Genomic DNA, 25,972 nt, shown 5'->3' with positions numbered 1-25,972 from the left:
TGAGAAGTTAGAGGAGGGATGGAAAGGTTTTGAAGAACTGCTGTGGAGAGTGAGACAATGAGCTGATATGGGAGGTCTAGAAGGATTGCCTAGCATCAGTGAGTGCCCAGTTAGGTTGTGTAACATAAATTTGTCATGATTTTCTCCACCTTCACTCAGAAGCACCTATATAGGAGCATAAATAGTAGATGATGGGAGTGAGACAAGGCTAAGACTTAAAAAGGCATCATCAGTGATAAATAAAGCAGGGACCTGAGAGAAAAGAACAGTTAAACTGGCTCACTAAGGGGTCAAGATGGAGAAAATAGGAATTAGTGACTAATGTAAGGAAAATGACCTGGGAGAGAACTGAGAGGTCAAGGGATTGGAGATTTGATATGAGAAGGAAGAGGTAGAGATGAAAAGCCAATAGATTATGGTCAGATGAGGGGATAAGATGGAGGCGGTGCTTTTGTGGGTGATTTCAAGGTCATAGGTTAGACCATGTTTGTATGTCATTGAGATAGGTTGGAGGAATAGATCATGGGAAGTGAGTAGGTTGAAGAGCTGAGCATGTTTGAGGGAGCCTGTATATATGTTGAACTCCTCTAGTATGAGGGGAAAAGTTGGAGAGGAGAGAAAGATTGTAAGGCAGGTACTGAACTCATTGAGGAAAGGAGGATGTCCTGGAAGTCTGTAGACAACAACTATCAAAATTTTGATTGAATGGAAGATGTGGACTGTATAGACCTTAAAGAGAAAGAGGTTATTGGGGCAGCTAGGTGGTGCAGTGGATAGAACACCGGCTCTGGATTCAGGAGGACCTGAGTTCAAATCCAGCCTCAGACACATAACACTTACTAGCTGTGTGACCCTGGGCAAGTCACTTAACCCATTGCCTAACTAAAAAAAAAGAGAGAGAGAGAGAGAGAGAGAGAGAGAGAGAGAGAGAGAGAGAGAGAGAGGGAGAGAGGTTACTGAGTAATTATGGTAGGGAGAGAAACTGAAAGTGGCAATTACAGGTTCTCTTGGCTTGTAGGTGTGATTGACTCATCCTGTAGTTCAAAAATCTTCAGAGGCTCCCTATTACCTCTGGGATAAAATGTCACCTCCTAAGATGGCATGTTAAGGCCATCCACAATCCAGCTTCAATCTACCTTTCTTTATTATTCCTACACACATCTTATACACTATTATATTTTCATATACATTAGATTGTAAGCTCCTTGAGGGCATATATTATCTTTTGTCTTCTTTTGTATCCCCAGTGTTTAGCAAAATGTCTGACACATAGTAGGTGCTTAAATTCTTATTGATTGATTGACTTTGTGTTCAGATAAGCTGTTCTACTAACTGACATCCGAATTTGATATTCAGTTTTCTTCAATTGTATAAACTTTCTCCTATACTGTCTTCATCTTTACTTTTTTAGAGTCATTCATCAACTTTAAAGTGCCAGCTCAGATGCTATTTCTTCTTAAAGTTTTTCTTTGATTCGCTTCCATACCCTAGTTGTTTGTGCTTTCTCCTACCTCGTTTTCTTTGTCTGATCTCTCCACTCCCACTTTCACTCAAATCCATGATTTTACCCGACTTTGAACCTTTTTAAAAAAAATACCTCCAGTAGAACATAAGCTCCTTGAGGACAAGGATTATTTCTCTGATATCTTTTCATAGAACAGGTACTTAAAAAATATTTCCCTAGTTGGACTGAATTGAGTTACAGTATGAAATAATGTATAAAAAATGTAAACACCAAGAAAAGACACCTTTCCAGGAAAAGAGAAGAAAGAAAGGAGAAAGATAGTAAAAATGTGAACAGCAAGAAAGGACATCTTTCCAAGAAAAGAGAAGAAAAATAAGTCATGGAGAAAGGAATGGAAATGATAGCCAAAGATGACGAATTCAGAAGAAAAAAAAAGAACTAGATTGCCCCATAATTCAAGCTAAGAATTATAGAGTTATTTTTAGTTGAGTCATTTCTCATGGAATAGCTTAACAACTGGCTACAGAATGAAAAATGGCATGTACAGTGTATCTTATTCCAGCCTGATATAAAGGGAAGCGCTCCTGGGACACAGGAGGAAGGTAGTGTTCGTGTTATTTCCACTTCCATTTTGCTGTCTTGAGTAACTGATGGCTTGGCACAGGACTGTGTCAGCTGGTATTCCCTATTGGGTTTCAAAGCTTAAAAAGCTTTTCCAACCACAGTAATCAATCATCCCAATAAGGAGAAACATATATTTATTACTTAGAAGCTAAATACATTTACAACTCCTTTAATTAAAAAAAATAAAAAGAAAACAAGGATTTCTAGGTTTGCTAATATTCCCATGTTGCAATGTAAGGGATTAAAATAGCATATCTTGGCCCTACCCGTAGAGAATCCTGAATATTATTCATTTACAAGGAAGAAACAAACCCCTTTATTTTTCTTCAAACATTTCTAAAGCCATTGTTGCTACATTTTAAGAGTAAGCAGTCTCTCACTTTCCCTCTCCTCCTGTTTCTCCTTCTCCCCTTTTCCTTGTACTCCTCATCTTTCACCTTCTTCCTCTTCCCTTTCTTACTCCTCTTTCCTCTCCTATCCTTTCTCCTGTTCTACTTTTCCTTCTCCCTCCTCTTCTCATCCCCTTTATCCCCCTTTTCTGTCTTTCTTTTCATTCCCCTTATATGATTTTGCATGTTGTCTTTGTTTCTGCTTCTATCCTTCCTGTATCTGTCTCTCTGTTTCTGTCAATGTTTTCCTCTCACTGTGAGTTTGTACATAAGAAAAATTTTGGTATCTAGAATTATTAAGAAATAAATAAAGGACTTTTGTTTATTTCCTTTTCATTTCAGCTAGGAGTCTATTGCCCTTGATAATAGCTAATACTATTTTCTCCTGGAGGTTTAATTAACTTTTTTTGTTATTAGATGGTTTATGAAAGATGGATATAAGAGCTTCATTGACCATTATTGTCTTTTGTTTGTTTGTTTGTTTTAATATAGATCAATTCCCTTTAAAAATTATTTTATTTTCAATAGAGGAAGAATTTACTTTTTTAGAATTTATGTTTTTAATGGAGGAAAGACTAAACTATAACTACATCTTTTCAATGACCAAATATCTAGATGAAAAGTAAGATTCATTCGTTGTTCTCCTTTCAATTACCTAGTCCAGCCAAGCATCAGGATACTTTGAAACATCTGGAGATGACTAGCTGATTTTTTTTCCCATTATGCATTTGGACAGTTTAGCGTTCTGTAGGCAATTTCTCACACAGCCATTAGTCCATTTTTCTCCCTGGGAATTACAGGAAGGTGGATTCTACTCTGAAATTTTAGTCATATAAATTGAACAAAGAAGTAAACTCTTTGTGACAATGCAGAATTCCCTCTATCTTTGGCAAAGGATTCTAACTCAGGAGAAGTTTGTGTTTTGCACATTCTGAGAGAAGTTGCTATGGCATTGAACTCTAACCTTTTTTCTTGACACTAGCAGAGAAAAGTACAGGACAAGAACATGGGTTAAGGTATACTCCTTCTATTTGAAAACATTCTTTGGCTAGCCAGATCTTTTGACCATTACTCTCCTGATGTGAGAAAAATAGGCAGTAGGGATTCCCTAGATTGGCTCCTGTTTTCCCAGTGGTTTGCAATGTGATCTGTAGACTCATAAAGGTAATCTAATATCATGTGACCCTGTGTTTGGAACCAAAACCCAGAAGTTCTTTCAGGTAAGGTCAAAGCAATGTTCCCTGTGTAATTCTTGCTACAACCATCTGTACCAGCAGGAACAAATAAGGCCAAAAGTCCTTCTGGAGTTAGCAGTAGATTTATCCATGAATCCTTCTTTATAATTCCTTTGCTAGAAAGAAGGCTTATAGCAACCCCTGAGGGGCAAAGGGCTATGTCATGCCTGTGACTATTTGCAGTTGAATGGGAGAGGAATAGAAAGAAAATGTCTTTGAAATGAGTGGTGTACCTTTGTAGAGGAGGGGTTCATGGGCTAGAATGGGATTGGAGTAGGAATAGGCACGAAAATACCCCCGAAATTGATGTGTACCAGCTTCAACACATTTCTAGGCTGAGGAGGTCCATGAAGCAAAGGGATTTTTCTTTTAGTGACGATATGTTTTATTTTTGTAACATTCTTCAGTTTAGAAAATGATTTTATGCCTCTTACCTCATTTGATCCTCAGAACATTAGAATTATTTCATGCGCAGCACCTTCCCAGTGAAGTAGATAGGGCTGATATTTCCCTTATTTTCTAGATGTGGAGTACAGAGAGTTAAACCTAGTCAAAAAACCATGGTTAGGTATCAGTTCTGATAAGTACTAATGAAGAAAAGAAAGGGAAAAAAAACAAAACAACCTGTCCCTTCTAATCAGGGAGACAAACAACATGTAAACAACCATGTAATGTATGTACACACACATGCAGATGCATATGTGCATGTATATTACATACAAACACACATATACCCAAATACACACACATATACACAGATATACATATATGTATACCATATACTTGTATGCATGCATGTATACATGTATGTATATATAAACACACACATATATACCCACTGAGGCACCACCATTAAGATGGATCAGGAAAGGCTTCCCCCAGAAAGTGAGCTTTTGGGTGAGACTTAAAGAAATCCAGAGAAACCAGGAGTCAGAGAGATGAGAAGGGAACACATTCCTGACATGAGGGACATATCTGGAGGGCAGTCTAGTGCAATGGAAAGAGACAAAATACCTGATGATGTATTAGCTGGATGACTGTGGTGGGCTAGCTACTTTCCTTCTGTAGGTCTCAGACTTTTTATCTCATCTAATTTTAGATTCTATAATCTAATTATGTGCCCAGGATCATACACATATTCCCAATGTGAGGAACTGCCCATAGGAAGTCTTCTTTTCTCACTGCTCAGCAAACAAATGTTATTTCATTCAGAGAAGACACTCAAGCTGGACATCATTTGCACTGTTTCTTATATTAAAAAGTCAATTTAAAGGGAGACTTCATTCTTTAATACATTCCATGATGTTGCTAAACCACGACAAGAAAGAAACATTAATTCCCATAGGTGTATTCTACCCAAGCTCTTCAATAAGGTCTCCTTGACTTGGAATGTGCCTTCTGAGAACTTTACATTTCTAAAATACTGCTTAAATTGCTCAGTACATTTACTCCCCAAACTCTTAATACAGATAGCACTGGTTTCATTGTCACTGCCAATCTCTTCTGGGTAATGGACCAAAAGTCTTTTCTACTTGACTACATTTCCTTCTTCTAAATCAATCACACAACTTGATTTTTAAATCTTTTTTTTCTCAGAATAAGTGGTCTCAGAATATACTATAAATGGTACTCCTGGCATTTTCTTAAAATCTTTCATTTTGGGATAAAATCTTCCATCTTGTCCTCTGCTTCCCTATCTACTAATACTAATACTAATACTAATACTAATACCAATACTGCTAATATGATTATTATATTGGGAGAGCAATGTTACTGGTTACTTTGTTTTCTTTTGACCACCTCACTTGTCTTATGCTAACTGAATATCACGTCCCCCCAATATGTAAAGCTTGGAGTTCCACACTCCTGCTTCTCACTGGGGATTTGTTACAAATAGGCAAGAAACAGCAGTATAGGAGAAGGTTGGGAACCAAAGAAAAATAGCTTCCATTGTTGGACTGAACCATTCTGGAAAATCCTCTAACATCAAGTTCATGGTTGTTACATTCACCAATATCTCTCTTAAACTTCAAAAATCCTGACAATATTAGGGTGTCATTTAGAATAATATTCCTGGAGGAAAGGACTTTTAAAGTTCAGTGTGAGAAGGAAGAACCCAATGTACCCAATTTCATTTATTTATCTAAGCAATTGACCTAGTTATTCACTCTTCATTGGACTTGATCACAAATCATCTACTGTTACTTTAAATGAAGTCACACCAGGGCAGAGCACAGTTTCTATTACAGGTACTATCACTTCCTTCATTGTACCTTTTTTCAATTCAGCCTAAAGTCATATTAGTTTCACCACTACCAGATTACATTGTTGAATCATATTGAAATTTCAGCTCATTAAAGCCCATAGATTTTTTTTTTTTAGAAATGTCATCCAGTCACATACCTCCGTGTTGTACTTGCGAAAAGATGGCAGTGCAGGCCAGTGGAAAGGGCATGGCCTTTAGAATGAGAGAAATTGATTTTGGATCCAAGCTCTTCCACTTACTGCTGGCAAGTCACTCCACCTCACTGGGTCTCATTTTCCTCATCAGTAAAATGAGGGAGTTGGACTCAATGACCATTAAAAAGCTTTAAATCTCTGAGCCTGAGGGTTTTTTTTAACCCAAATATAAGACTTTACATTTCTTCCTATTTTATTTCATTTTATTAAATTTGGAACTATGGTTTAGCCTGTCCTTTAGGATGCTGACTTTTGTCATCCAATATATTAACTATTTCTTCCAACTCTGTGTCATTTGCAATTTCATCATTTATGCATTCACTGAAATCATTGATTAAAAATATCTAATAACACAAGGCTGGGAACAAATCCCTGGGAGAGTAGACTAGGGATCTTCCTCCAGCTTGATGTTAATAGGGCTCTTTAGGTGCCATCATTCAACCAGTTCCAAATGTGTTTAATTGTTTTGGGCCACATCTGCATCTGATTCACAGTGATAGCAAGAGAGACTATTTAAAAGTTTCGTTAAAATCTAGATGAATTATACCTACGTCATCCCCCTGATCTAAAAAGCCAGCCTGAAAAGGTAACTGTCATTACCTATTCCATGATGCTTCAATATGATAATTACTTCTTTTTCACATGTTTACTAATCATCTCTTTAATGTGGACCCAATGTTACCCAGTATTATGTACTATTTGATTTAGAATTCCAAGGTCCTCATTCTGACAAATCTTATTTCTCACTTATCCTACTATTTTGTACCTACTCCACCTACTCTTCATCCTCATTAGGACCATAAGGCCTCCATCCTCCTCTATTCTCCCAATTCACCTGGAATCTTCTGACTTCACTCTCTAACCTACTCAATCTAGACCCAATGGCCATTTATTTCATGTGACTATACTATGTACCCTCATCTCTTTGCCTTTCACCATGTTTACCATGTTAATCCCATCTCTATACTTGTTCTGCTTCTTTTCCCAGAAGACCCTTTACTGCTAGATAAATCAACACAGCCATGTGATCTACCACAGTTTCATATTATCTGACTTAAATTTGGTCCTCCCTGCTGCTTTACAATTTGGATATTCATTTTTTATTAATCTATATTATTATAATCTATTATTAATATTAATCTATAGAGATTAATTCCCTATAGATATTCCTATGATGTTTGTTGATAGCTTTTTCTAACCTCCTCAAACCTATATAGTCACATACTCACCCTCCTTCAATCTTGGCAAATGATCTCATCTCAAAACAACTGTATACATCAAGACACTCACAGCTCTTCTAAATTACCAAGCTTTTACCTATTCTCTCTTAATTTCTTCATGTACCAGAGGAAGGAGTTTCCTCCGTCTTTTCTAAAGGTAATTTCTACGTGTGCTCTTGATCTTCTCCCCTCCTACCTCCTCCAGAAGCTACTTTTTCCACTGTCCTCTTTTTCTCATTCTTCCCCTCATGTTCACTTTCTCTCTTCTTGCACTGACTTCTCCCTCAAAACATGATCAGGTTTCCTCTATCCTAAAAAGAAAAGAAAAGAAACTGCACTTGAGTTAGAGAAGACCACATTTATATAATCCTTTAAAGTTTATTGATTGTTTTCCTTATAACAATCTTGAGATGAATGAAGTACAAACATTATTAGAACCATTTTATAGATGAGGAAATGGAGGCTGAGAGTAATTGCCGCTTACCTGAGTAAGTAAAGCTACTAAGTATTGGAGTTAATGATTGGGCCCAAATCTTGTGTTTCTAAGACCTATAGTCTTTCTACTATACCGCACCTGCAAGTACAGTCCTGTTACCTTGTTCTCTTAGCCAAGACCTAAGATTTCTTTACTGGCCATTTTACATTAAGATGTATTTTACAAGTTGTGTAAGAAGTGCAATCTTCACGTCCTTCTTAGAGCTTTTGATAACTCATACAGAATAATAGGGAGCTGAATAATTCTAAAAAAAAAAACAAGACAAATTGACTTGCTCTCTCTAGAGGAGAAACTTTTTGTAGGTGCCAAGAACAGGTAAGTCTGAGATTTCAGGGCTTGGCACTTGATAAATACTTATTGATGAACTAGCTGACTAGGTGGTTGCTCCCTGGCATAATTCCAGAAAGGCTTCAGCAACAGTAGCTGCTTGGCTACATTGAGTATAGTGAAGTGATCTAGGTGGCAGAAGCCCCTACTCTTATAGCATCTCTCTTCCTCAAGCTACCCACTAAAGCCATAGGGATCAGTGTAAGAAGAAAGAGTTACACAGAAAGCTCATGATCAGTTGGCTTCTCCTCTATAGCCTTCACAAACAGCTTCTCTCTCGTAAGTGACTCTGGGTTCTCCATGGCTACATCAGAAGAGTGTAACTCCTGGTAGATTTCACCATTTTGGAAAGGCCTGGGGTATGGGATGACCATTTGTCTGCCACCTGAGACGAGCCTGGATAAGTTTTGAGAAGCTTGTCAACAAATGACTGGTTTCAGGTTATCCTTTTTTTTTTTTAAACAAGTGAAGTCAACAGGTATTTAATAGGCACTAACTGTGTACCAATCACTTAACCACAGCGAGGCTTGAAATTGGTTACAAGTGGGTGAAGGGATTATGATAGAGGTACTAAAACTGATGAAATTGAGACTAGCTTTAAACTACAGCTATTTAAATTTGGCAACCTGTAATAATACATTGTATTATAGGGTTACTCTCATTTTAATTAAATCATGGAGAATTTACAGACTAGTAAAAAAAATAGGGTGTTGGACTTGGGTTCAGGAAGAATTGAGTTGAAACTATTTCAGCTGTGTGACTCTGGGTTTAACTCTCTGTGTCTATTTCCTTATCCATAAAGTAAGGGATTGGACTTGATGACCTCTAAAGTATAAATAGATGTCCCCACGATTTGTTCTGCCATACTATCCTCTTTTCTATGCTTCTTTGTCTGAATAGAAGTATAAGATACCAGAATATCATCCATAACCCTGATTTTATAGAGAGAAAAACTGAAGCCTAGAGAGGTTAAGTAACTTGCTGAAAGTCACATAGCTAATATTATATTTCAGCAAGCTATATATGTAATTCTTTTAATCATGCAACTATTTATGATACCATTATTTATTAATGGTAGTGATAGGGAGGAATAAGAATGGAGAAGGGTGAAGTGTTTGCTCCAAAGAGCTGGTAGCCTTGAAAATGGGTAGATTTTATATAGCACCATAACCACAAATATTTGCAGCATTTTTTTAATTCAGATTGTATAAGTTGTCTAGCTTCTCAGTTTTTCTCATCCTCCTGTTTACTAAATTCCTTTTACACAAAGAATTGATGTCTAATGTCCTCATTTATCTTTTTGTAAGATACATTTTCCAAGAGACATAAGTACAGGTGTCATCCGCAAACCCTTTCTGGAGCTTTTGATATTCCATACAGAGTAATAGGTACCTGAGTGCTTCTGAAAAACAGACACACTGACTTGCTTTCTGTAGAGGAGAAACTTTTAGTACGTGCCAAGAGGGAATGATCCTTCAAATTCTGTTCTTTGGGTGTTCTACCTTCACTTAAGGACAAATCAACTACATTTGAGAGCATAAGTAGTAGAACAAGATTCCCCCACAAGGGGATTTTGAGAGTCTCTGAAAACCAGACTGATAAAATACTTGGACGAGTTAATCATTCCAGACTGTCACGTCTCACAGTAGGAGTTAGAGGCTGGGGCTGCTTGGTAAACCTCTGTTCTTCTGATCTATGACTGAAACTGTGTTTCCTTCAAAAATAAATCTTGTTTTTTTGGTCCCCATGTGTTTCACAGCCTCAGAAGCACCTCCTAAGTTGAGACAGATCTAGTCTTCTTATAGTATTGTTATCTCAAGTTCCTCAGTAATCGCCTCCTTTCCAACGCTCTTGATTAAATCATTTTATCTAACACCCTGTTAAATACTTTATTCTTATTTGAGTCTTGTAATGGAGGTTGGATATTAAATCAGTGGATTTTCGAAAAAAGGAAGTTCTGGCTGCTGTAATATATATTTTCTAGGTACCTCGGTAGAGCTAGGCAATTTTGCTGTATCAAACAGGTATTTATTGAGCCCTCCAAAGGTGCATGGCTCTCTACAAGACAGGTTAAGTGTATCAGCCTCTCACAGGCTTACATATCCATTTTTTTTATCACTTTGTGTGTCAAGCATCCCCAGAGATGATGGAGAAGGGCCTGCAGGCGCTATTCAGTGGAACCACTTGACTCAGCAAGGCTACTAATGGTTGAACACTAAGATGACTCGTATCTTTAGAGTATATCCCTTTTAGAGAAGGAAAACACCTTGGAGAGAAGACAAGGACTTGGTTGGTTGGGTCTTTTACTCATTTGGAACTTTGCCTAGTGATATAGTGGGTCTAATTTAAGAAGCAGAGATGAAATGGTTTATCTACCATTATCACTCATAACGCCTAACATATAGGTCTTATTATGTGCCATGCCCTGTCCTATGGTAAGTTATTTTATTTGACCCTCACAACAACCCTGCAAGGTAGGTGCTATTATTATCTCCATTCTACAGTTGAGGAAACAACTAGAAGTTAAGTGACTTGCCATGGTCACACAGCTGGTCAGTGACTATGGTCACATTTGAACTCAGGTCTCCTAGATTCCAGGACTAGAACTTTATCCATTGCACCATATAGCTGCTTTTAAGCTATTGTGACAATTTAGCAAATTATGGCTCCAAGGCACTGAATGCTATTCTCAAGACCCACAGATTTTCTAAATCCATGGATAGCTTTCTTCAAATTTTTAAAAAGTTTTAAAATTCATTTTAAACTTAAGCAAAATGAGAAAAAAAATTCCCATGTATGCAGCACAACATAAAGAGAAGACTGAATATAAAACAGTAAATTTCTATTTTGAACGGTTTCCTTTTTTTGAAAACCTGTATAATAAATATTACACATTGTTTTCAAAACTACCCAGCTTTTCTTCCAAGTTTTCTTTTGTTCTCTGCTGTGTACTTTATAATTGTTTTCTCCTTCCCACCCCACCCTGCCCTAGAGAAGCCTACAATTAAACATACATATATATGTATATGTGTGTATGTGTATATACATACATATGCATATATACATGTATCTATGTCTATCTATACACACATACAGATATATAAGACCATACTATACATATTTCTATTTGTCAACTCTTTTTCTGGAGGTGGATAGCATCTTCCTTGGTTAAGTACACTATTTGCTGAACTATAGTGACCATGAGTAGATTGAAGGGACCAGAGGACAACTGGGATTCAAGTCTTGGTTCTGCTGGGATTGGCTTGTGTGACCTTTGACAAGTCATTTTAGTTCTCCAGGCCTAAATTCCTCACCTGTAAAATGAGGGGATTGGTCTATATGGTGTTTCAGTTCCATTCCGGGTCTGGATCCATGATACTGTGTGTACTCATCCCTCCAAATAGAAGTGACCCCACCCTCTCCATCTCCCATTCCTCTCTTTTTGACCTCTCTGCACACTTGGTGAATTCTAACTGAAATAATAGTCATATGTGTATCTGTCTAACATTCTCCTCCCCCATTCCACTATATTGCAAACTCTCTAAAGACAAGGACTATGTTATTTTTTTTTACCTTTGTATCCCAAGCTTCTACCACAGATGTACAGCACATGGCAGATTTTAAGAAGTCTTTGTTCAAGTCATTGAAATACTTGGGGACAATAGAACAAGGGATAAGGCCAGAGCCCAGAGCCCAGAGGTTTTAGCATGGAGACATGCTTCAGAGCACAGACTACTTGCCCTTTTCATGTGTTTCAAAAGATTTCTTTTCACTGTGGGTACTTAACATGTGCCAAACCTTCTTAGAAATAAATCCTATGAAAAACAAAAAGGAAGAAGACTTGGGAAAACCAACTTGTTAGAAGAAAATGAAAGAAAATAGCTTCTCATGGGGAAAATGACAAAATATTCAAAAGGGATCAGAAGAAAGGATGGTTATTAAGATACTACTTTCTCAGTTTCTAAACTGAACTTTTGCTCACAGCAGGTGAATGATGGTTTCCTCCTACACTTAAACTCCCTCGCCTGCCGGTGTACAGTCTGTTAAGTAAACAGAGACTTTATACTGAGAAAGGAACATTTCTCTATTTTGGCTATGAGTTGTTATTTTTAAAGCTTCATTCTCCAAACATTTTCTCCATCCTTGTTTATTTTTTGTCCACTAGAAAGAAAAATTGATACTTAAAAAAAATCAGCTTTGTTGTTTGATCTCTCAACACAAAAGGCCACTATTCAGAGTGACCATCTTTACTGAGTGACCATCTATTGGATATTTTCTTACATTGCTCAGCATATCAGTGCCTCAGAGATTCACCCCTCCTCCCCCCTTTTAATGCATGCATTCAGCTTTATAGTCAAGACAAAATGCAGAGTTAAGAAACTTTTTTGGCAATTTCAGGGAAGAAACCACACCTAGACTGAATTACCTGGAAAAAATTTAGTACTTAAAAATCTAAATTTTAAAAATTGAAGGCAAAAATGGATTGATATGCACTACACACTGAAATCGCTGGTTCAAGACATCTAGAACTGGGCTATGAGAAGCAAACCAAATCTTCCTAGTACAATCCTTTCTTCTTAAGCCATAAACATTTTTATTAGCTATAGTTTAAGGAAAGCTAGTATTCTATTGTTTTTGTATAATTTTTGGTGGTGTATCATTCTCTTTTATGGACCAAATCTGTAATTTTCATTGGTATAGAGGAACTCTCAAGGTGGAAACTTTTTTTTAAAACCAATGCAGATCAAAACCTACTCAGCAATTTATAATCTCAGGTGCTTGGGGAAACTGAGGTGATCTTTTTACACCTCCCCAATTAATTCACTATTCCATTCACCACATCAGCCTTAACAAACCTTTGCATCCCTCCTCAAACCTTCTATGCCTTTCTCTACCCCATCTCTCAATGAGAACCTCATTTCATATTATACTGAAAAATTAAGGCCATTTGCCAAGAGCTCCCTCTTCTCCTCTCACACACTTCTCATATATTTTCTGCCTCTATATCTTCCTTCATTCCCATCTCATATGAAAAAGTCACTATCCTCTTGCCAAGACATGAACAAATGACCCCATTTTGTCCTTTCTTCTCCAGAAGACTACTCACCCTATCACCTCTATTTTCTCACTACTTTTCAACCTTTCCCTTTCTACTGGTTGTTTCACTATTGCCCAAAAACATTTCCATGTCTCCCTCATCCTCCAAAAAACCCTCATTTTATCTGTCCATCTCTGCTAGCTAATGCTGCATGTCTCTCCTCCGTTTTGTGGCTAAACTCCTTGAGAAAGTCATGTACAATTAGTGCCTCAACCTCCTTTCTTCTTATTCTCTTAACTCTGCAGTTTAATTTCTGATCTCATTGTTCAATTGAAAATCCTCTCTCCAAAATTATCAATAATTTTCAAAGCTAATGACCTCTTCTTAATCATCATCTTTCCTGATCTCTCTGTGTCCATTGACACCATTGATCATCCTCTTCTTGATACATTCTTGTCTCTAGGTTTTCATGACACTGCACTCTCTCCTGATTCTCCTCCAACCTGTCTGCCTGCTTCTTTACAGTCTCCTTTGCTGTGTCTTCATCCAGGTCACACTCCTTGTCTCCCTAGGCTCTGTCCTGGATCCTCTTCATTTTTCCTTTCTATTCTATTTCATTCACTTCACTCTATACTATTTTACCAACTCACATGGATTACCATCCCTATGCTAATGATTCCCATATCCATTTATCCAGCCCTAACCTTTCTCCTAACCTCTAGTCTTGTGTCTCCAACTACCTATTGGACAACTCAAACTATATGTCCCCAAAACATCTCAAACTCAGCATGTCTAAAACTGAACTCACTCTCTTTCCCTTCAAGCTATCCCCCTCTTCCTAACTTCCCTATTACTGTTGAGAGCACTATGTTCCCCCAGTCACACAGGCTTGCAACCTCTGTGTCATCTTCCACTTCTTACTCTTTATCACAAACCTCTCCCTACAATCCAATCTGTTGCCAAGTCCTGTCAATCCTATCTTCAGAGTATGTTTTGTATAGATCCTGCCTCCCTTTTATGGTATTGCCAACACCCTAGCACTGAGCCTTATCACCGAACACATTCTAGTTCACCTCCCAGACTCAAATCTGAGCTTTTTCTACTCCATCTTCCACTGAGGTCAAATCAATCTTCTTAAACCACAGGTCTGTCACATCCCAATGCCCATCTCAGTAAACTTCAGTGACTTCCTGTTACCTCTAAGATCAAATATAAAATCTTTCGTTTGACTTTTAAATTCCTTCCTAACCTGGCCTCTTCCTGCCTTCCCAGTCTTCTGACACCTTATTATCCTTCATGCTCTCTATGATCCAGTGATGCTGTCCTCCTTGCTGTGCCTTGTAGAAGACATACTTCATTCTCTCCATCCTTGGCTTTTTCACTGACTGTCCCTCATTCCTGGAATTCTCTCCTCCCTCATCTCCATCTCCAGGCTTCTCTGATTTCTTTTAGGTCTCAGCTAAAATCCCACCTTTTGTATGGAGACTTTCCTCATCCCCATCAATGCACATGCCTTTCCTCTAAATTTATCTCATTTATCATAATCTAAATTTCCTCTAAATTTATCTCATTTATCAATGTCTCTTTTTTTGCACATACACATTTTTGTTGTCTCCCCCATTAGACCACACGTTCCTTGAGAGGACAGACTGTCTTTTTGCCTTTCTTTGAATCCCTAACACTTAGCACAATGCTTGGCACATGATAGCCACTTTGTTGGTTTTTCTTACTCATGATCACACAGCTTGCCTGTTTTTACAACTTACTATCTGTGTGACCTTGGACAAGGTAGTTACTAAGCTGTATAATGCTGGGCAAATCACTTAACATCTCTGGGCCCCAGTTTCCTCATCTATGAAATGAGGGGATTGGACTCAATGGCCTCTAAAATTGTAGTTTAAGAAAAAAAATGTCATCGTCTCCATCTCTAAGACTGTGTGTGAGTGTATGTCTCCTATGGCATTGGTGCTCTGTCCTAAGACAATACTGCTAATGTATAGAGAGAAATCTCTTCTTCCTCTTGTATTTGGAGAGCAGCATGAGGAAAATGGTGAAGAGGAAGTCCTTCAAAGCTCCATACTTTAGTCCTACATCTGACTGACCCAGAGTGGGACCAGTAGGTTCTTTATTTAGGCCATAAGTTGCAGGACTGATCATTAGTTACCTATATCCTATGGTCAATGGCTTGTAATATTAGCAAATTGTACACACTCTTACCAGGTTATTTTCTATAACTCCATTGTTCTCTCTTATTTTGTTTAGGAAAGATCCCTAATTCAAACAAGGGTTGTTGTAACTCACCTCCTTTATACTCTCCCTTACATTAATATTTTTCTAAGATTTGAATATATATAATATATATATATATATATACATACGTACATACACATATATACATATACATACACACACACACATACATGGCAAGAAGATTTGTAGGTGCTTTGCCTTCTTTTACTCAAATGATTTATACTTAGGAAAGAAATGGATCAAAGACTCCTATCACAGGTTTGAATTCAGTTCACTTCTGTGTATATAGACCCATCCATTAGCTCTATTTTTGTTTTCACAGGAACCAGGGGAAATGTGTGGAAGGGATAGTGGAGATCTTTGACATGTTGCTGGCTACATCCTCTCGCTTTCGAAAGATGAATCTCCAGGAGGAAGAGTTTGTGTGCCTCAAGTCCATCATCTTACTTAATTCTGGTGAGTTGATGACATTGGAATAGAGAATGAAAAGTTTCAGGATGACAGTTGTCTTTGTTGGATTTTTCAACCAGACATAGTACTTGAAGGGGGAAAGTGGTACAAATTGAAAGAAGCAGCCAACTGCTTCTTATTCTAATTTACTCAAAGAAATTGAAGTTGTACTGGTCAGATCCAAGTTGTCAAATAGGTATTGAAGTACCAAAGAAAACAGATTCCTTTTTTTTTTTTTTCAGAAAGATTGCTGCCTTTTTCAACCATCAACAAATGTTTTTATGGGTACACATCACATATACTTTTGCAAAGTGCAGAGTTGATGATCCCATTAGGAGATGATGGACCATTGCTAGCTCTCAGTCATAAAGAGAGGAGCATATTTGAGAGTGACAACACTCTTGCTCCAAAATGACAGGATGAGAAGCATAGCTGGACTAGAAACAGAAGGAAACTAGAAGGAACCAGAGCCTAAAACACTGGAATGCAGTAAATTGGTCCAGCTAAAAGGAGTGTTTTTCATTTTGTCCATGGAGTCTAATTCCATTTTCCCCTCCTATTTATTCATTTTAGAAAGCTTAGCTAAGAGTGGCATCTGTTTTTTTTAATTTTTTAAATTTTTTTTTTTTTAATGCTGAGACTGGCTGATATATAAAGAGTCACTCTAGGTAACACAAATGGAATCTACAGCTCAGCCCAAATTAGTGTCTAGGCTCCTCTCAAATCCTGATCTTTGGATGTAAGCACTAGGAAGAATGACAACCTCTAGAATATGAAAATCAACCATTAGTTATAAAGTTTAACATAAAAAAAAGTCTATTGGTTATGCATGTATTCTACCCCCCCGAACACCTCAGTAATTTTTTGCTTTGGGTTTCCTAAATCCTAAATCAACTAATTTTTTGCCCTATTTGCCAAAGTCTATGTATCTGGTATGATCTCATTCATAAAGCCATAAAGAATGTACATCTAGTTCTCTCCAACTTGACATCTTTTGTCATGTTTTATATCTTTCCGATCAATATCAATCCCTTCCCATCTCCCGTGAGCCGTTTTAGAATGGAAACAAAATAATTTTCCACTTCTCACCGCCAATTCTAGTAGCCTGCATTACTCAATGGTTATCATGGTAATCACATTCACTTATCAACTGATAAATGAAATCTGTACTATTACCTTAGCTAAGGCATGAAATACTGGACCAAAGTTACTTGGGTAAAAAAAAAAATCTAGTCTATACTAAGGAAGTGATTACCATTTGATTCAAGTTTCTGGTTCCACTCACATACATTGTGCTTTTCATTTTGATCATTTGTCCTGCATAGTGAAGGGTCCAGATCCCACAATTGCTTTTTAGTGGGATGAGAGTTCTGGGAGCAGTGCCATTCGGCTAGACAGTGCCAGGTCTTGAACCTGCTCCTTCTTAGATGGAGAGCCTGGCAAATACTGATGGGTTCTGAGTGGGCAATCTGGCTAACTTCAGTGAAAGCAGGTTTTTTTTCAAGTGTTGGGCTTTCTCTCTCCCTTCCCCTCCTTAACCAGGAAATAATACTCAGATAGGAAGTGAAATTAGCTGCGACTGGATAATCAATGGTAGCTTATATTCTGATCTTGGGGAATCAAAAAGAATGGATCAAAATCAGTCTTGTCTTTTGCCTACACTGATGTTTTGTTTGCATGAAAGGTTTTCCTTTCATTTTATTCTAATGGTGAGTAAGAAAATAAGTCATTTGTAATCAGCAGATCAAATTGTATTGGTTTTGGAACCACAGAAAGTCTAGATTTTTAAAAAAGCAATCCTTTGCCTTTTATTTTTTAAAAAAGGCCCATGTCAAAGAAAAAGGTCTGGTAAACTCAGAATCAGTGCCCATAACCAGATCTGGAGTTAATTCTGCTGTCTTCGCATACCAGTTAAGCTTTCTTCATTCTTGCTAGAGCTTTACCCAGTTATCTAGTCATTGCTCTTATGTTTGATGCCACTCAGTAAAAGTTGTACCACCTATGAGCTCCCCTTGCAGTCCTCCAGGGGGATTGAAAGCCTGCTTTTGAGATACATTGACATGATTAAAAAAAAAATCCCTGAAGTACCAAGGCGATGGCTTGTCTCCCCTATCAAGGACAGTGCTGCAGTTTCACTAGCTCAATAACAAAACAGTATCTGTCTCTCTAGCCCTGTAGAAAATTAAGTAAACTTCACCAGTACAAAATCGAGCTGTGACTTCAAAGAGCAGATTTTCTACCCAGAACTGTTCTGAGTGCCTTATGCTGTTCCTTGAAAACAGAGGTCACGGAGAATAAGTATCTGAATCACACAGGCAACTACATGGTGTAGGACCCCTTTGCAGAGGAAAGAAAGCCAGTCAATGAAAGGTTGGGATAATCATGTCAACACTGATTTTCTCACCTGCAGAAATGGAAAATTACAAAACCAACCAAACAAAGCCAGGCATTTGTTTTGATGAGGTCAGTGGTCTGAGGAGGTCAGGGGTCTGATCCAGGAACACTAAAGAATGGAACCCGAGATGGATCTGAGTAGCCAGTGGTTCCTATAGGCATACCTGTAAGAAACCACAAGGGAGAGGAAGAAAACAGGAAATTAGGGCCTGAACATGCTGCTCAACCACCCACGCACTCAAAATGTAACAGGCTCCGATTTCTCCTTGAGTTGCCACTGTCTGAGAATTTCGTTTTGCTTTATTTACGTTGGCTCTCAGTTTAGGTCAGAGGAGAAGAGATCTCCTCAAATAGCTTCCCAGAAAGGCAAGCAGATCCTTCAAATCCCACCGCAGTGGGGCTGGGTTTAGCAGTCAGGGTAAGAACCCATGATATTCATCACGACTTGAATGTGCTATAGGGAAAATAATTTAATTCATTACCCCACTCTCAAAAATCTAAGTTTTGCCCACAGAGTGACCCAACCCTTCACTTTTCCACCTCATTACTAAAGACAAAGTTTTTCCTGATTAGGTCTGAGGTATGTTCACTGACTTCCAGTAAGTAAGAAATTAACCCCTCCTAAAATGGCCTAGATATTTTTAGATAGCTGTACTTGTTAGAAAGTCAGTAAGTCAATTAATTAACAAGCATTTATTAAAGTGCTACTGTGTGTGAAGTGCTAGATGCAAAGACAAAAGTGAAATAGGCCCTGCCTTCAAGATGCTTACATTCTATCAAGGAAGACAACATATACTTTCACCAGTATATATGAGAGATGTAAAATTTTAAAGGAAGAAGGTACTAGCTGCCGGGAGGATGAGGAAAGATCTTTTGTAGAAGGTGGTACTTCAGCTAGATTTTGAAGGGAAATAGGGATTTTAGTAGGTGGAGGAGAGGAGGAAGCATATTTTTCACATGGGGGATGGAGCAGAAAAAGCACAGAGATGGAATGTTACGTCTGAGAAATAGCAAGAATGTTTGTTAGTCTATACTATAAGGTGTATGAAGCAGAGAGATACATAAAATGAGGGGAAGGGAAATTGGAGCCAAACTGTGAAGGGCTTTAAATATCAAATAAGTGAGTTTCTATATGACCCTAGATATAATAGGAAACCACTGAAGCCTATTCTAATGGCACCCCTAAATTGATCCCTTTGAATCTTCTGTATATTGTTTCCAGTTATTCATTATATCCTCATATGGCATGACTTTGAGCCTCCTAACCATCCTTTTCACCCCCCCCCAGATACTTTCCAGATTATCAATGTCTCTCTTAAAATCAGTATCTAGCACTACAACAGTGGTCTGATCAGATCAGAAACCAGTGGGACTCTCATTACCTCCCCAATCCTTAGTACCTCTGCCAGAAACAGACTAAGGTTATGTTAACTTTTTCTTTTGGCTGCAATATCACACTGTTGACTTATTTGATTTCACACTTCCCTACAATCTCTACATGTTTTTCAGATAAACTTCTATCAAGCTAAGCTTCTCCTATTGTGTCCTTGTGAGGTTGATTTTTTGAATCTGAAAATGATTTTACTTTTCTTTCTTTTATGGCTTACTATGGTAAAAAAAAAAGTTCAATACCAGAAGGTCAGCTTATTGATGGGCCTGCCTCCTAGTGATGAGCCCCTCCATAATTCTAGGATGGTCCCTTGGAAAACAGACTTAATCAGGCATGACTGGGTTGTGATGTGTATTGTTAGATGGAGTTTCCAAATCTGTGGATCACTGATCCATTTGAGTATGAGACCTTTTTCTAAAACTACATGGAAGCACTGAATCTCAGAGTTGGAAGGGACCTCAGAGGATACCTAGTTTAACATGCAATTGAACAAAATTTCTCTGTACAACTTACTTGATAAGGGATCTTTCAGCCTTTGTGAAACACTATTTCCCAAGGCAGCCCAAGTCTACCATGGAACTGCTGTACTTGCTGGGTTGTTGCTGATATCAAGAGTAAAATTTCCTCTTTGCCACTTTTACCACTTGCTCCTGGTTCTGCCCACAGAGGTCATGTAGAACAAAACAACTCCACTTCCATGTTTTAGTCCTTTAAATTTGAAGAGAACTATCCTGCTTCTCTCCCCAAGTCTTTTCTTCTCCAAGCTAAATCCCTCTGGTTCTTTCAAACAATCCTAATGTGGCATGATCTCAAGGTTCTTTATCATCTGGATAGTCTCAGTGTATCAGTGTTCCTATCAAAAGGTGGTACCTAGAATCTAATATAGTATTTTAGAAGTTATCTGACTAGGGTTGAATATAGTGAGACTCTCATCTGCCTAGTTCTGGACATTGCTATTTCCTTTAGGTGACCTAAGACCACCAGTCCTTAGCACAGTGCCTGGCACATAACAGATACATAATAAATGTTAGTTGACTGATATTAGCTCTGAGGGCTATTCTATCCCAGTAAGCATGATGTCTCATGCTTGCCAGAGACATTATATTCTTCTTTCCTAGATTTCTGCTCTCCATTTATTCTTCTATTGCATAAGCCTGAAAATTATTCTGATGATTTGGAAAGGGAGGTGCAATTATTTAGAAGCCCTTGGCTTCATCAAGGTCAAATCAGGCAAAACTAACCTTATTTTTGAAGTAGCATTTTTGGAATGTTGGATCATAGGGCTGCCTTAGATCTAGAACACCCAGTTTTTAGGAAGGGAGTTGAGTCTTTCTTTGTGAACAAAATGGTGTAGACAAAATGGGCTGGATAACAATGCAAAATGTGTGTGTGTGTGTGTGTGTATACATGTATGCATGCATGAGAGGGGTATTATCAGGAAATGATAGCTATCTTCAAGTATTTGAAAAGCTGTTATATGAAAGAACTTGTTCTGCCTAGTCTCAAAGGGCAGAACTAGGAGCAATGAGTAAAGTGGCAATAAGTAGTAGCTTCAGACTGAGAAAAATCGCCTAACAACTGGAGCTTTCTAAAAGTGGAATGGACTAACACAAGATGTGATTTTTTCTTTATCAACTGAAAGTCTTCATCCAGAGGCTGGATGGCTGTGTTTCAGGGATATCATAAAGGGAATTCCTATTCCTGTATGGATGTCATGATCACAAAAATTCCTTCCAATTCACAGATTTTGTGATTCTGTTTGATGAATCTCAATCTCTCTCTCTCTCTCTCTCTCTCTCTCTCTCTCTCTCTCTCTCTCTCTCTCTCTCTCTCCCTCTCTCTCTCTCTCTTTCTCTCTCCTTTTTCTTCCTCCCTCTCTCACCCCTCTCTCTTCTCTTCTCTATATAATGGTAAATATAGTAGTGAGAAAAAAGATCGTAGGCATATTTCCATATCTAGAAAATGAGGACATTCCTTAGTACGGCATCCTACAAATAGACACAACAGATGGCTACTAGCCAATAGCTAGGACTCAGGGAAAGACCAGACCTTCCTGGAGCTGAGCAGCCATGGTCTGAGCTGAAAAAAGAAAATGTAAACTGAAAAGCCAGTCCAGGTCCCCAGCAGCATGCCAAGATTGAAAGGCTGAGATGGGCAAGAAGCCGTGGATTCCGGGCAAAGATTCAGAGCTGAAAGAGTTTGGATGAGACTAAGAAGCCAGGGAGTTGATCATACATCTGATGCAACCTGATTTCTCCAAGCTTTGGTCTTTTTATTACAGCAACTTGTTTTCCCTGAGAAGAACTGCAAAGCCACCTTTAGACTCAGCCACCTCCATTAAGCCATTGGCATGTCCACCATTCTTCCCCTTTTATATCACCTCCCTCTGCCTTGGGTCCATGGGGAAAGATTTACCAATTCTGGGGCATAAACAGTATATGCTAACTCCTGCGTCCTCTTCAAAGTTCCAAACCACAATCATTCTACAAAATATTAGAATTACTCTTATCATATCCATAAGTCAGAGGTAGCCTAAAAAAAACTTCTTGTTTTTCTGTGATAGTGGATAGAGGTTCTGGTCTTGAGTTTATTGCTGGAAAACCTGATAGAATATGGAATAAATATTAAATAAAGTGGACAGGTCCAGCTGGTAAGCCAATAGATGGAGACTGCGTCTATTGCCATATCTGCCAATTCTAGGAATGTTTTTTGGTATGGAAACAATAAGAGAAAAGTTGAACTTGGACCTCAGTTTACAAGGGTTCCTTGAAGCAAAAATGATGTTTAGACACCATGTTTGTATTATACTCTGTGGCTTGTAGAGTGAGGCACAAGTTATCCTGGTATTCTCTCAGTTATTCAATGATTACCTGGAAACTGCAGTGTATAGGGTGATTGAAGGAAAACTCCTTGTTTGGAATCCATCATTCATATAAAAGAGTGAATTCCAGGTAGTGGGGCAGCCTAATCAGCTTAATAGCAGGTGGTATAGCCCAGAGATAATGTTCCTGGATTCAATTTGTGTACTCTTTATGCCTATCCCCTGAACTTTCTTCTGTTCTCCTTCTGTATTATTTCACTTGGTGATCTCATCAGCTTCCATGGATTTAAATACCATCTCTTTGCTGATAATTCTCAAATCTATCTTGCTGCTTCAATCTCTCTGCTGACCTCCAAACTCACATCTCCAACTGCCTTTCACACATCTCAAATTGAACGTCTCACAGACATCATAAACTCAATATGTCCAAAAGAGAATTAATTGTCTTTCCTCCTAAACCCTCACCCCCTCCTACCTTCCCTATTACTGTAGAGGTCAACAGCATCATCCCAGTCCAGCAGACTCTCAACCTAGGAGTCATCCTGGATTCTTTACTCTTTTTCATTCCTTACCTTATATCTAAGCTGTTGCCAAAGCCCACCAATTTTGCCTTTGCAACATCTCTCAAATATACCTCCTTGTCTTCTCTGACACTGCTGCCACTTTAGTGCAGGACCTCATCACCCTTGACTATTTCAAGAGCTTGCTGGTAGGTCAGCCTGCCTTAAGTCTTTCCCACTTGAATTTATTCTTCATTCAGCCACTAAAGTGATTTCTCTCAAATGCAGGTCTGATTATGTCATTCCACTCCCAACCCCTACTCAGTAAACTCCAATGGCTCCCTATTGCTCCAAGATCAAATACAAAATGCTCTGTTTAGCATTCAAAGCCTTCATAAACTCCCTCCTACCTTTCCAGTCTTCTTATACCTTACTCCCCAATACATACTCTTTGATCCAGTGACTCAGGCCTCAGGCTAGTCCACAAATAAGACACTCCATCTCTTGGCTCCAGGCATTTTTTCTGGCTATCACCCATACCTGGAACTCTCCCTCCTCCACTCTGGCTACACATCTCCCTGGCTTCCTTTAAGTCCTAACTAAAATCCTACCTTCTAGAAGAAGCCATCCCTAAACCCCTCTTAATTCCAGTGCTTTCCGTCTTTTTTTCCTATTTATAAATAAATTTTGTAAATATAAATTTCCTATTTATCCTACATATAGCTTGCATTGTATATATTGTTTATGTGTTGTCTCTCCCATTAGATTGTAGGCTTCTTAAGGACAGGAATGGCCTTTTGCCTCTTTTTGTAATCTCATTGAATAAATGATTGATTAAAGGAATAGTGTATCTGTATTTGAAAGGCCATATATAATAAAGTCAAGAAGTGTGAAATAGACTGTGTAGCCCAATCAGAAGCAAGAGACAAAAGATGGTGAAGCCATAAAGGTCCTTCAGGAATAGATTAGTTAACCTTGGTCTTTGTTGGGAGTTCCAGCACATAAGAAGAAGTAGTTAAGCCACCACCAAGATGGCGTCATTGGATAGGGGAAAGTTTAAGATGAAATCTAGTGTTGGCCTCATCCAGGATCAGAGGGAAGTTGGTAGAGATTACAGCAGGCCTGCTTGTTAGACCATTCAGTCTTGGCTAACACACTTCACGTGACTGGACATATTTGTTGCAGACTCAAAAAGTCATGGTTGACTCTTTGTAAGGCCTTGAGCAAGCTTTTGTTAACCAGCGCTGGGCTGTTTTGGTGCAGATAGAAAGCTACCTATCACAATTTGCTAGGAGGGAGGCATAGATAGCATAATAGATGTGAGAGTTTATCTGAGACCAACACTTTCTTGAGTGCAGGCATCTTCACCATTTGAAAGGTAATTGGTGGAACTTGAGTGTAGCATCTTGCTTTTATATTAGCTCTATAATTTCATAGTGGGCTTAGTGACTGAAAAGTTCGTGAGAGGGAAGTCCAGGGTGGCTGCTACATTAGATGTCATCATTCAGATTTTAGAAGCAGTGCATCTGTGCCCAAATTATTTTGTCCAGGAGCATAGAGAGGGACTAGTGGAAAGAGCAATGGCTTTGGAGTCAGAGGGTTCAGGTTGCTTTGCCATTTGTATCTGTGTGACCTTGGACAAGTCACTTAACCTCTATGGACCTCAGTTTTCTCATATGTAAAATGAAAGTGTTGGACTAGATGGGCAGTGTTTCCTTCTAGTTTTAGAGCTACAATCCTTTAATACTATAAATAATAACAGAGTTGAACCTCATGAAAAATACTGCTCAGTACATCTGGTGTTGATTGAGCTGCCAAGTACTTTGAGAGTATTCTAGATTCTTAGAGTCAGAGTAGATAATAAAGAACACTACTAAGCAGCCAGGTGGTGGTGTAGTAGATAGAGTGCTGGTTTTAGAGTCAGGAAATCTTGAGTTTGAATATTGTCTCAGACTAGTTGGATGACCCTGGCCAAGTCACTCAACTCCTCAGTCTCATTTTCTTCGTATGTGGAATGTGGACTATAATAGCACTTACCTTGGTTGTCCTTGGAAAGCAAACAAGGGTGACTTGGAGATTCAGATGGAGGTGGCTGTTGAATGTGGAGACTCAAAGGTTGAAACAATTATGAATAGTGGATTCTAGGGAACAGATTCAGAACTAGATGAGTCTAAATGAGATTCAGAAGCTGAAATATAGGTAATGCAAGGGATAAAGTTTATGTTAAAATATAACAACAACAACAGTAATTTTTATACAGTGCTTTTTGGTTTGAAAAGTGCTTTGCAAACATTTTAACATCTAACTGAGAGCAACTTAGGTTTGTTGAAAGCACTGTATATTGTACCCATTACAACGAGTAAAATCCTGCCTACTTTCCTTCTCCTATTCAGTTCTGGACCTGATTTTTTGTCCATATAAGTAGTGTAAGTAACTATCCGAGATATATGTATTGATAAATTAACTCAGTGGGATAATTCCATCCAATTACAGATTATGGGCAATAAACATTCTTCGTCCACTTGGTTTTTCCTGTGTAGATGTCTGATCTTTTTTGAATGAATTTGGATCTCAGTGATGGAGTCCTGCAGTGACTTCTGGACCTCAATTCAATCAGTGCAATGTTTGCTGTAGACAGGTGCATCTTAAGAGATTCTGTTTTACTTTGGATTTTGGGCCAAACATTCTTTAGGACAATTAAAAAAAAAGTCTTTGGCAAGCATGTGTTTCATATCTTTCTTGGTGTTAATAATCAGCCACTCATTGAACATATTTATCTTCATGATTATTTGTGCATATATATATATGTGTATATATATATACATATATATATATACACACACACACATATATATATATATATATATATATATATATATATATATATATATATATATATATATATATATATAT

At 38.1% G+C, this 25,972-nt stretch overlaps 1 protein-coding gene across 1 annotated transcript in view; it reads left to right on the top strand.

Moving 5' to 3' along the window:
- ESR1 (estrogen receptor 1) overlaps positions 1 to 25,972 on the top strand; it is a 306,468-nt gene that overhangs the window by 242,349 nt on the left and 38,147 nt on the right. The window contains 1 exon segment of the mRNA XM_020986619.2: positions 15,827 to 15,960. Within this exon segment, the coding sequence (XP_020842278.2) occupies positions 15,827 to 15,960 (134 nt within the window).

This window comes from Phascolarctos cinereus, unplaced genomic scaffold, assembly GCF_003287225.1.
Source record: "Phascolarctos cinereus isolate Bilbo 61053 unplaced genomic scaffold, phaCin_HiC Scaffold_5;HRSCAF=322, whole genome shotgun sequence".
NCBI classification, from domain to species: Eukaryota; Metazoa; Chordata; class Mammalia; order Diprotodontia; family Phascolarctidae; genus Phascolarctos; species Phascolarctos cinereus.
The sequence above is the reverse complement of the archived record's forward strand: the minus strand, read 5'-3'. Positions and strand labels throughout refer to the sequence as shown.